This window comes from Phymastichus coffea, unplaced genomic scaffold (assembly GCF_024137745.1).
Source record: "Phymastichus coffea isolate CEN01 unplaced genomic scaffold, Cenicafe_Pcof_1.1 PCOF00031, whole genome shotgun sequence".
Lineage (NCBI taxonomy): Eukaryota > Metazoa > Arthropoda > Insecta > Hymenoptera > Eulophidae > Phymastichus > Phymastichus coffea.
In genome coordinates, this window is record NW_026706842.1 from 3,529,681 (window position 1) to 3,540,680 (window position 11,000).

The 11,000-nt window shown below is 38.5% G+C and overlaps 3 protein-coding genes across 7 annotated transcripts; 2 read left to right on the forward strand and 1 right to left on the reverse strand.

The window, feature by feature from the left end:
• Positions 1–3,885: 3,885 nt before the first annotated feature.
• Positions 3,886–4,832, forward strand: LOC131663106 (large ribosomal subunit protein uL23m). The gene is made up of 3 exons (XM_058933208.1): positions 3,886–4,014; positions 4,173–4,449; positions 4,622–4,832. The coding sequence occupies exons 1-3, from the start codon at positions 4,001–4,003 to the stop codon at positions 4,787–4,789; spliced, it is 459 nt and encodes a 152-aa protein (XP_058789191.1). The 5' UTR covers positions 3,886–4,000; the 3' UTR covers positions 4,790–4,832.
• Positions 4,833–5,089: 257 nt separating this feature from the next.
• On the reverse strand, positions 5,090–7,075 carry LOC131663107 (uncharacterized protein CG13380). Of its 3 annotated transcripts, none has more exons than XM_058933211.1 (4): positions 6,919–7,075; positions 6,425–6,537; positions 5,324–5,499; positions 5,090–5,243 (listed from the first exon to the last, which is right to left on the reverse strand). In XM_058933211.1, exons 2-4 carry the CDS (start codon positions 6,459–6,461, stop codon positions 5,100–5,102), a joined length of 357 nt encoding a protein of 118 aa, XP_058789194.1. In that variant the 5' UTR covers positions 6,462–6,537; positions 6,919–7,075; the 3' UTR covers positions 5,090–5,099. The 3 variants fall into 3 exon arrangements, with proteins under 3 accessions (XP_058789194.1, XP_058789192.1, XP_058789193.1); XM_058933209.1 differs by having other exon boundaries at positions 6,359–6,537; XM_058933210.1 differs by lacking the exons at positions 6,425–6,537; positions 6,919–7,075 and adding an exon at positions 6,106–6,295.
• LOC131663105 (polyglutamylase complex subunit TTLL1) lies at positions 6,230–8,883 on the forward strand. Of its 3 annotated transcripts, none has more exons than XM_058933207.1 (9): positions 6,230–6,330; positions 7,148–7,279; positions 7,351–7,419; positions 7,477–7,655; positions 7,720–7,906; positions 7,982–8,183; positions 8,253–8,483; positions 8,548–8,657; positions 8,734–8,883. In XM_058933207.1, exons 2-9 carry the CDS (start codon positions 7,173–7,175, stop codon positions 8,861–8,863), a joined length of 1,215 nt encoding a protein of 404 aa, XP_058789190.1. In that variant the 5' UTR covers positions 6,230–6,330; positions 7,148–7,172; the 3' UTR covers positions 8,864–8,883. The 3 variants fall into 3 exon arrangements, with proteins under 3 accessions (XP_058789190.1, XP_058789188.1, XP_058789189.1); XM_058933205.1 differs by lacking the exon at positions 6,230–6,330 and adding an exon at positions 6,796–6,864; XM_058933206.1 differs by lacking the exon at positions 6,230–6,330 and adding an exon at positions 6,796–6,864 and having other exon boundaries at positions 7,354–7,419.
• The last annotated feature ends 2,117 nt before the right edge of the window (positions 8,884–11,000 follow it).

The window sequence follows — 11,000 nt, forward strand, 5'->3', positions numbered from 1 at the left end:
CTAGGTAGTCGATGGTTTCGACGGAGCCCTGCACGCACTGACGACGCGAATGTTGCTTTTATCTACTGTAGTCGAGCCGCAGCTGACGCTAATGGCTTAGCTTAAAAATACTTCGACCGCCTCGCTGGGCGATCTCGTCATTTCAACGTATCCGACCAATAAATTCTCCCTTCAACGGTACGAGACTGCCTCTTCAGCAGGTCGTCGGTTCCGCGCCCGACGATCCGACCACTTGGTCGTCGCGCACATCTCAGCAGCAACAACTCATGCTTCGGATCTTTGACGATGGAATGGACGGTTATCGAGCATCCATCGTGCTCAGACTGCTCGTAGGCAGTTACTCAATTCGAGACAACGGTGGCGCGCACAGCTCGCTAAAGAGAATATAATGTTTCGCTTGGCATATTACTCGAGTTGAGGAGGTTCTATCGTTAAACAGAGGATCGTACGATCAACCGTAAAGAAATATTACAGCACGTAAGCCGCGAGGACGGTTTTTAAATTAGAAATGTAAAACCTTTTTCGAACTGAATATTTGTAACTAGATAGTACGTTTTCACGTGAAAGCTAGTGTGTGCGCAAAGAAATCAGACGTGGCCCGACTCGATGTGAGATGTGACACGAGATTACGCGGCGCGCGGACAAGCTTCGACGGGACAAAGTTACGAGCACTTCTTGGACAATTATCGGGCGCCTCGCGAGTTACCAAAGTTAATTTTAACCCCCGAAATAACAAGCATACGAACCGTCGCGAACGCCGGGAAAGGAAAGGCCAGCTCGCGCGAAATTAAAAAGTGCCTCGTAATGAAGTAGGCGAAATCCCGGAGGCCGGCATCGCTTGAAAAGCCAGAGAAGAGAGCCGAGCCTGGTACGCGCTCATTTAAAAGCCTTTTGCTCGCCTCCCCCCCCCCCCCTACCCACACACACACACACACCTCCGCCTCAAGCAAGGTAAACGAGGCCTTTTTTTTTCTACGTCAGCCCGCGTACTACATCGTTGGCTCTCCGACGATTGTTGGTCGTCATTGTGCGACCGGCTTTTCACGTCGAGAGCGGGCCCAGGGACGAGCGAGCGGCTAATTAATAAACTCGCGCGAAACTGCTGTCTACTGCGCGTAGGTCCGACGTCGAGCAGATCGCCCGCGACGAGGAACGTTTTTCAGCCGACGGAGCGCGCGCGCATTGAGAGCGTCCGACTCGAGTAATGTCCGCTGCGAAATCACGAAGAAAAAACTTTTGCCGCGATGGCTCCGCTTTCATTGCTCCAGGAGCTCGCGGCTATGGAAAAAATAGAGGAGCGAGCGCGCGCCAAAAGCCCGCACTGCTATTGCACGCGCGTGTTCGGCCCGGGGCGCATGAGCCGCGAGTAGCCGCGCTAATCCGAAGGCCGTGTGTCTCGCGCGAGGCAGTGGCTGGCCGGCACGAAAATGCAATCTCGGGCCGATCGCGGCTCTAAGCTAGCGTCGCGACGCCACAACGAGCGAATTGAAGTGGAAGCCCTCGCTCTGCGGTGCATCCGGTCGTCGAACGGGAGCGCGCTCGGGAAACGGAAAAAAAAGGAGAAAAAGGAAGAAAAGGAACGAGGCTCTTTCCACACCCTTCGAGTGGCTATTGTGCTCGAGCTCGGCGCAAGACTTTTGTCGCGCGCGATGCGATGCGCGACGCGAGAGAAAGAAAAAATCGATGTCGACGGAGGTTCGGGAGAAAGAAAAAAAAAAATCGACCGACCGACATCCAAATTTGATTGCCCAAGCCGGCGCTTATCGTTACTTCCGCGAGCGATCGAGGGCGCGCATGTGTGAGTTCTTAAAATATCAGCGCGCGACGCGCTCGATTCCGATCGATGCACGGCCGAAAGCTCCGCGTGGATTTAGACGACCTTTCGCAGTCGTCGGCACTTCGCTCTACATCGTCGAGTATATATCGATCCCTCGACGATCTCGCTAATCGGTCGCGGTACGTCGAAACGCATCCACGACGGGGCTTGAAGAGAAATCGAGCGAATCTCGGGCAGGTACTCGACCGTCCAAGCCGGCCCTTTATCAAAGTCAGTGTCGCCCGCAAAGACAGCGTTTGCCTTGCTCTCCTTCTCACGGCCCCTTTTCTCTCTCTCTCTCTCTCTCTCTCTTTCTGGCAAGCCCTCTTCTTAAATATTACTGTTATCGCTTTGTGCCGCTATTACTCATTCGTCCCTTGTTTCAACCGTGGGCAAAAGAGAATGGCCACTCGGTGCCCTGCATAATTTCGCGTGCTTCCCAACGAAGGCCCTCTGCCCGGCTGTCTGTCCTTCCCGTCGAGCTAATAAGTACGAGCCATTGTGCAGTTCAGAGCGCCCGAATTAGACGCGTAATCGCGCGCGCGTTTCCACTGCAATCACATCCGCGTGCTTTTTAATTGGAAACATCTGCGCACTGACCGACCGACAAAGGCTATCGTTTCCTGCGTCGTCGATAAAGAATTCGCGATGTTCATTCATTGCCGACGAGGTCGAGCCAGTTTTTCAATGCCAAAAGTGCATTACTTTCGTCGATGTGCATTAATTTGATTATTGTTACGCGCTCGAACAATGTTCGAAACAATGTTGTCCCGAATCGTGTTCTTACACGGCGATTCGCCGATACCAGCAGTGCCATGACGAGCTTATCCAAGACAAGAGCTCTTTTACAACAGCCATCGAGCGAAGCCGCGAGCGCAGAGTCAAAATGAAAATTCGCATCTTTGATCCCGAGTAACAGCTGTAACTAGCTGCATAACATTTTCATGGCTTCTCCTTCCCCAGCTAATTATGTAAACTACTTTAACGATTTCACATTGGTTTGCGATTGCCCGCAAGTTACGAGCTATAAGACTTATTCGCTGATGCGCAAATCCAACACCATAACACACGAGTGAATTTGGCTACGAGTAAATTAATCTTTTCATTTTTCCGAGCGTCGCCTGTTCATCGCGAAATTGGCATTCCGCATTTTTGAACGGACGATTTGACCGTGCGCGAGAGTTAAATCTTTCGTTCACAAATGGAATTTGAATGCAAAGCGGAATGTAAATTCATCGATAGGGGGTGGCACGCGAACCAATTTGGAGCAAGGCAAAGCAGATGCCGCGAAAAGTAAAGAATGTCGAGAAAAAAAAATTATACAAGGGCAACAAAAATGAACCAGTGGCGAGTTGCCCCCCCCCCCCCCCCCCTCCCCAAGGACGCGCATACACGCGGCGACTGCACGTTCGCAGGTGATAGCAGCAGCGAAGCCGAGGACCACTCGTGGTTAAAGGCTGAAGAGCTGCGCCTCTTGCTTTAATCTACTGAGGTGCCTCTGCAGCGGCTCTAGTGCCGTTACTAATTACGTTAAAGTAAGACTAGCCAACAAGGGAGCTCAGAATTGATGTTCAACCGAGATAGCAGTCATCAATTTGTCGACTATAATAATATACGCACAACCAAGTTGTTCGAACATTTTTAGAACATTCTGATGAGCTGTCAAACAAAGTTGAATCGGTAAAGGTCTGTGGAGAAATTCAAAGTTCGGTAGGCGCTGAAGTTGCTCACCTGCAATGAGTCGCGCATAGCTCGCGAGCCACGCGTAGAAATCTGAATCTCGGCCTTGTTAACGTAATGTATAAAGAGTGAGTTTCCGAAAACATAGAATTCGATCTGACAGCTTGGAGAAAACGCATATTATCGAATTGCCCAATTATTCGACTAATGTTTGCCAATCGGATTTCCGTCCGTCATTAATCAGCCTTTATTCCGCTGGTTTAGGTTTTTTCTGTGTCGATCAATTTCAATTCGTGGATAGTAATGGATCGGGCCAGCTGGTGTCAGCACCAGTCAGCGGTTACATATACAGATATATATATATGTATATACACACACACACACACACACGCGCACATTATATCGTGCTGCAGCAGACAATGTTGTGTCGTTGTGAGGTTACATATAAAATTTTGTAAATACTCGAATCTTTATTGTAAATAAAGAAATTTTTACACCAACACAATGTCTACCAGATGGTAAGTTACTTAACCTTTTTTAATACTTGATAATTCAATTACTATAACATTAATAGTTTCACGCTATTCACTACATATTTAATTTAATTTTGCTCTTAGAGAATCAACCTTTTTGTAATAAAGTGTATATATATGCAATAAAAAATTCTATGCTATAGGTACCCACTATATCAGAAAGGTAACCCACAATTAAGGATTTTCCTGCCAAACTTCTGGTTAAAGCTTGTCAAGCCAGAGCATTCACAACCGAAAAATATAGTAGTGTTTCATTGCTCGATGGAAATGACAAGATATGACGTTAAAAATTACTTGGAGAAAATTTACAAAGTACCAGTAATCAAAGTGAACACTAGGATAGCAATGGGTAAATTTAAAAAGAATGAACAAGGTACTATTATCAAAAAGGATGATATTAAATTTGCATACGTAAGTTTGGTAAGTAAAATCTATGAATGCCTAATGCAATAAAAACACCAAAGAATATGTGGAGTTTAGGTACAATTTGAATTCTCAAATAAAATATATAAATTTTTATTCCACATAATCTTAGGTTTAATAAAGCTAAAACCTTTTTAATTAAAAATCTAAGTAAAGTGTTTTTTTTCAGCCTAGGTATGAATCATTTGAATTTCCTAATATGTTTGATATAGAAGAACGTAAAAAAGAGAAAGAAAGAGAAGAGCAACAATATGAAGAGATTAAAAAATCTCATAAAGAAAAAATTGCTGAACAAAGGAAAACCAGACCTGGAATACCAACATGGTTTAATTATTAGAATTTGTGTGTTAAATAAATTAAGTTTGAATTTTCATAAATAAATGTTTTATTGGTACAGAATACTAATATTATTTATTTAATTTTTTATTTACGCACTATTGCAAATAGAAAATATTATTTAATGTCATAGTTAAGAGAAATTTTCAAAACACTATAAAAAAATATCCATATTTTTTTGTAGTCTATTGATATGTAAATTTAAATTTTCTCAAATAATGGATTTATCAAAATCAAATTGCAAAATGCTTATTATAATTGAGATATTTTAAAAATGAACAAAAATGTCAGTCATAGAATCTACATCTATCTCACAGATCTTCATCTTCTTCCTCATTATCCAAATTATTTTCTTGAATACTGTTATGTTCTGAGTCCTGAATTGTGAATTCTTCTAGCATGTATTCAAACGCTTTGCACTTGGGACAGTTAGTAATGTCAATTAAAAATGTCACCTTTAAAATTATATATTTCAAGGTATCAAAATAGTTGAATAAAATTGTTATTATGAAAGTAATAGAAATATTATAAATACCATTTTGTGTTTGGGACAACCATATCTGACTCTACCAAACATCAAATAACCACAATTTAAACAAATGATATGAGAGTATGGTCGATTACAAATACAATCTGATCCTATTTTGTCAAATTTTCCAAAACCACGACCCCTAATGATACCTTCAATAGGTTTTGCTAGATTTTGATTCACTGTAAATGAATAATTTGTAATGCAATTTAATTTTTGTTGTTGTATATATTAAACCAAATTTCTCAATAATCGATATGTAATCACAAATTGCAAATTGTTCTAAAATTCATGAAAAAATATACCATGCATTAAAACTTATATTTTGTTTTTCTACAACATAAGTAATGATGTAACTATATTAGCAGTACATGTAATTTACAAAATTTCGACAGTAGCACAAAATAAAATTTGATAGAGGACTCATTTTCAAAACTTATTGCAATTTATTTTTTAATATTTTGAATAAATCATATAATATTTTTCTCATTCCTTTACATTCGCTCGCGTTCGAAAAGCATTCATCAAACTTCCCAATCAGTTCAAGCGAAAGTTAAACAAATTTCAATGACTCATCCAATTCAATCGAAATCTGTCATTCAATATTGTTTTCTTAATAAGACGAAGCCGTCAAAATTTTCTTCCATGCAAATCTCCGATACGATATGACTGTCTTTTGTCTCGCGTCATAGGCGACTAGGTTTATAGTTATCCGAACCCCCGAAGCCAAAACAATGCACTAAAGACATGTATAATACATTCTCTTGATTGAAAAAAAACACAATAACCTTGTTTGTTCAAATTCATTGCGGAATCTCGCACCATGTTTATAATGTTTTCTTCAAAATCCTCGTCGTAGAAAATCTATTTGACTTGTGCAGCAGTAGCACAACGCAGCGAACGATATCTGCACGCGGTCTCAGCGTCGACCGGCACGTATTGTAAACAAACTCTCACCCCCACTACACGCGCAATCGGATTTGTTTTCGAATGAATATACTACGTTGGTAAAGGTAAGGATTTTTTTTATGATTTACTAACCAACCAATACTTGATGTATATCTTGAAAAACCAGAAATAACTTTTGAAATTCACACGTGCACGTACTTACAAAACTTGTCACTACACAACTGACCGGCCACATGTGTTTACTGGATAGATAAGTTGAACGGTCGGCAGTAAATTTGGAAAGCGTTGGAAGGTTCAGATCCTTTGTTGACCTTGAAAAATAAGTTTGTCAATGTTACATAGAAAATTTGTTCTTAAAAAATTCACGATTTATCTTGAAAATCTTTTCATGTGTTTCGCGAAAAATAATTTCATCGTAGAAAACAGCCGATACTCAGTAAGCTTCGCTTCAAAAATACACGAAATAATTTATCGAAGCGAGAGCGCAAGGGAACAAACGTAACCATAGCTGCGTGACGTAATTATCGATAAAACCTCGAAGAACGAGTACAGTGCGAGTGTACAGCGTACACATTAACTTCTCCGTGAGCGATGGCAAGTGGCGAAAACAAGCGATTTGGCAACAACATTTACGGAAGGTGTGTTTGTGATGCATAACTGCCCGACTCCTTTTGCCCTAATTTTCAACTTACTTCGGATTTTAATTGCCGCTCTTCTTATTCGCGTTTCAAACTCCATGGCAATACCGACTTTTCTGATCGTTCTGAATGTTTGTCGTTGACGAGATGAAGGTATTTTAAAACAGACCTATGAATGAGGACTTGTACATGCTCGTCCGATCGTCATTTCTAAACTAATCAATCACTAACCATCGCTCACGATTTTGTCATTCTCATATATTTTCGCTAAATGTTATGAAAGAGTGCCTACTATCGGACCGGACAAAATGAAGGTAACGTTTTGCACGGACATGGAGAAATCCGTGATAGTCCATAATCTTGAGAAGAGAGGTTGGCTGCAAGTGGGTCCCGAAGACGATTGGAATTTTTACTGGTAAAACACGTTGCAAAATGATAATCGATAAATGTGAACGAGCTTCTGAATATTTATGTGTATTTAAAAAGCAGGGCCGTCACACAATCGTGCAGGAACATTTTTAGCGTGGAAACTGGTTACCGTATGGGCGACAATCAGTGAGTTCTCGATAAATATTGATCAAAAGCATCGCCTAAATAAGGGGTACTTCACAGGACTATCAACCACTTTCCTAATCATTACGAGTTGACACGCAAGGATTTACTGGTGAAAAATATCAAAAGATACCGAAAAGACTTGGAGCGCGAAGGCAATCCTTTGGCCGAGCGAGGAGAAGGACCCGGAAAGTATCTTCATCTTGATTTCATCCCAGTAACGTTTGTTCTACCGGCAGGTACGTTTTTTGTTTCATTTATTCCTTTCGTGTCATTAATGTACAATGGCGCTCAACATTTTAGATTACAATATGTTTGTCGAGGAGTATCGGAAGTCACCACAGAGCACATGGATCATGAAACCTTGCGGGAAATCTCAAGGTGCCGGAATATTTCTTATAAATAAGCTTAGCAAGTTAAAAAAATGGTCGAGAGAAGCGAAAAATCCTTTCAATCCGAATTTAACTAAAGAGTCTTATGTAATTTCGAGGTGAATACACGTTCGGATCTATAAGACGCATACAACGACAAATATAAATTTTTTCTTTTTCATTTCTAAAAAAAGGTACATAGACAATCCACTTTTAATCGGTGGAAAGAAGTTTGATCTTCGACTCTACGTTTTAATTACGTCATTCAGGCCTCTAAAAGCCTATTTGTTTAAACTGGGATTTTGTCGCTTTTGTACTGTTAAATATGACACGAGCATTCAAGAATTGGATAATATGTATGTTCACTTGACCAATGTTTCCGTGCAAAAGCATGGGGTAAAGCTTCTCCAAATAATTTACAGATTTAATCATATGTGTCAACTTTAATATTATTTTTTCGTTTAGGAAGAGTACAACATAATGCACGGCGGAAAATTGAGTGTTCAAAATCTCCGTCTGTATTTGGAAAGCACACGAGGAAAAGCCGTAACAGAAAAATTGTTCGCAAATATTTCGTGGTGTATCGTACACTCTCTAAAAGCTGTGGCGCCTGTTATGGCAAACGATCGGCATTGTTTCGAGTGCTACGGTTACGATATTATCATTGATAATAAATTGAAACCATGGCTGATCGAGGTAAAAAAATACATCGATAGTTATTATTGTTTCTTTAATCATTTACAGAAATAAGTTTTTACAGGTCAATGCGTCGCCTTCTCTCACTTCGACAACTGTTAACGACAGAATTTTGAAATATAAATTGATCGATAATATAGTTTCAGTTGTACTACCACCTGATGGAGTTCCTGAGTAAGTTTTAATCTTCAAATTTTCCAATGCACTCACTGAGAATAACTAATTTATCGCTGATATTATAATATTTTAGTGTGAGATGGCCGAAATGTCCTTCGCAAGAAGCTATGGGTAATTTTGAATTACTTATAGATGAGGAATTGGCTGCTCAAGACGAACGAGATAATTCAGGGAAATATAAGAATGCGTCAAAGTGGAAATGAGTAAACTACACATTTTTTTAAGAAGTTATAAATGTATTCTATTACACTTTATAGATAACAAAAAGTAAGTACATTAACTTTAAAGTTTGTGTATATACGTTCTATCCTAGAATTTAGTAATTCACAACAATCGCTCTTGTCTTGTTTGTACTGCTCATTGACCGTCAATCTCTACACTTAATACGTTTGCGAAATTGAAAAACAAAGCAAACAAAAAAAAGGTAGATTTTTCCATAAATAGAATAGAAGTTACTTTGAAAAAAGCAACACAAGTACGAAGAATCAAACATGAATTCCGTGTCATTTGTAAAAATCAAAATATCAGATTACGTCTCAATAAATATAGCTAGGGTCAAGTATCTCGTTGAGCATGATGGAGTTGGCTGAACAACTAGTGCACTTGGCAATATCATAAAGGAAGATCACCTGCATGAGAATTCGATCAGATGGATTAAAAAACGTATCACCCACCCATAACCGAAATGAAAATACGACTACGAACCGTTTTGTGGATGTAGCAACAATAGCGAATTCGACCGTACATCACGTTACCACAGTTGTTACAAAGAATGTTTGTTTTAGGTCTAAAGCAAAGGCATTCTTTTGGTGATGGATTGAATATCGCACCTTGTGGCTTCCTCGTATTGTTCAGATTGTCTATTAAAAGTTTAAAAAGGCTAATTTAAAAAAATTTTCCTGAATATCTCATTAAAATTGTTACCTTCGTTCTTCAATTTTAACATATTTATTTTTTGCTTGTGTCGATTTTCACAGTTTTCAAATGATATACTCTACTGTGTGACAGTGTCGAATGGCTATTAGCTACTGAAATAAAAGCATAACAGTAAGATTCTTGAATGCTTTGCACTCACACACAAATTTTCATGGAAAATTTTCCAAACAATTTCGACTGTGTTTATATGTTTTGTATGAAATGAAGACTAGGAATTTACAGTTTTGAAGACATAACACGGCATGGATTTAAAATATTTTAACAAAGTTTTATTTTGTTTTATTTTGTACAAATATTTTACACTTACGAGGTAAACGAAAAACGTTATATCCTATATAAAAAATATATATACCAACGTCAGTCTTGCGACACTAAAAAAATCTTCAGAAAGAACGAAAAATTTAAGCTTTAATTGACAGTTGTTGCAATTATGTACTAATACGAAAAATAAAACAATTTTGTAGATCATTTTTTTTTTTGGACAAAAGAGTATTTTGTGAGGCTTTTATACAGTAAAATAATCTTTCATCGTAAGTTCATTTTGAAAATTACAAGTCGCAAAAAGTTATATGGCACGACAGTTGTGATTCTCATCACAGGAATAGTTTTTGTTTCGTTTGTATATATTAGAAACACTATCGAAGGATAATGTCTTCTTGGCCTAAATTTAGTCGGTAAGTCGTGCTTTAAATGAATGATAGTGCAAAGTGAACCCGTTTCTTCAATGATACTGTAGAAGTATAAACTCGTTTTTTTCTCAACAAACCATTCTAAAATGAGATTAGAATGATATTCAATATTTCTCAGGAGTATTTGTCTTGCATGTCCAATCAATGGACTATATATAAAGGTGTAATTGCTTTTTTTTTCTTTTAATTTAGCTATTATTAACTAAATAACCTTAACATATTAGCGTATCATAAATTTAAAATTTATAAGATTTTTCAAACTAACAATTCAATCAAATCAAACTAGATTTTTTAACATTTCGGTAATATCGGTCTATCTAATGCATAGTTCGTTTCAAAAAAATCGTTGTTATTTCATTATGATTTTAGAATTTAATGATAATCTGGTTTGGTTTATTTATTATAAATGGTCAGGAGGAATTTTGAATACTTTATTCAAAATTCTTCATAATTACTTTTCATATTAGTAATATAATAATTGGTTTTTCAAAGTTTTGAAAACTACCTATGGGTCATATCAAACCGCGTGTATTTCGATTACGTACGTTTCGCTAGTTTGGTCTCTATCCACATCAGATTTTTATTACAAATCAAACATTACACAAATTAAAATTATAATGATTAACCAATCGTTAACAATAAAATTTTGATACGTATTTTATAAATCAAAATAATATCGTGATAATAACATGTCAAAAAATATATTATCAGAAGA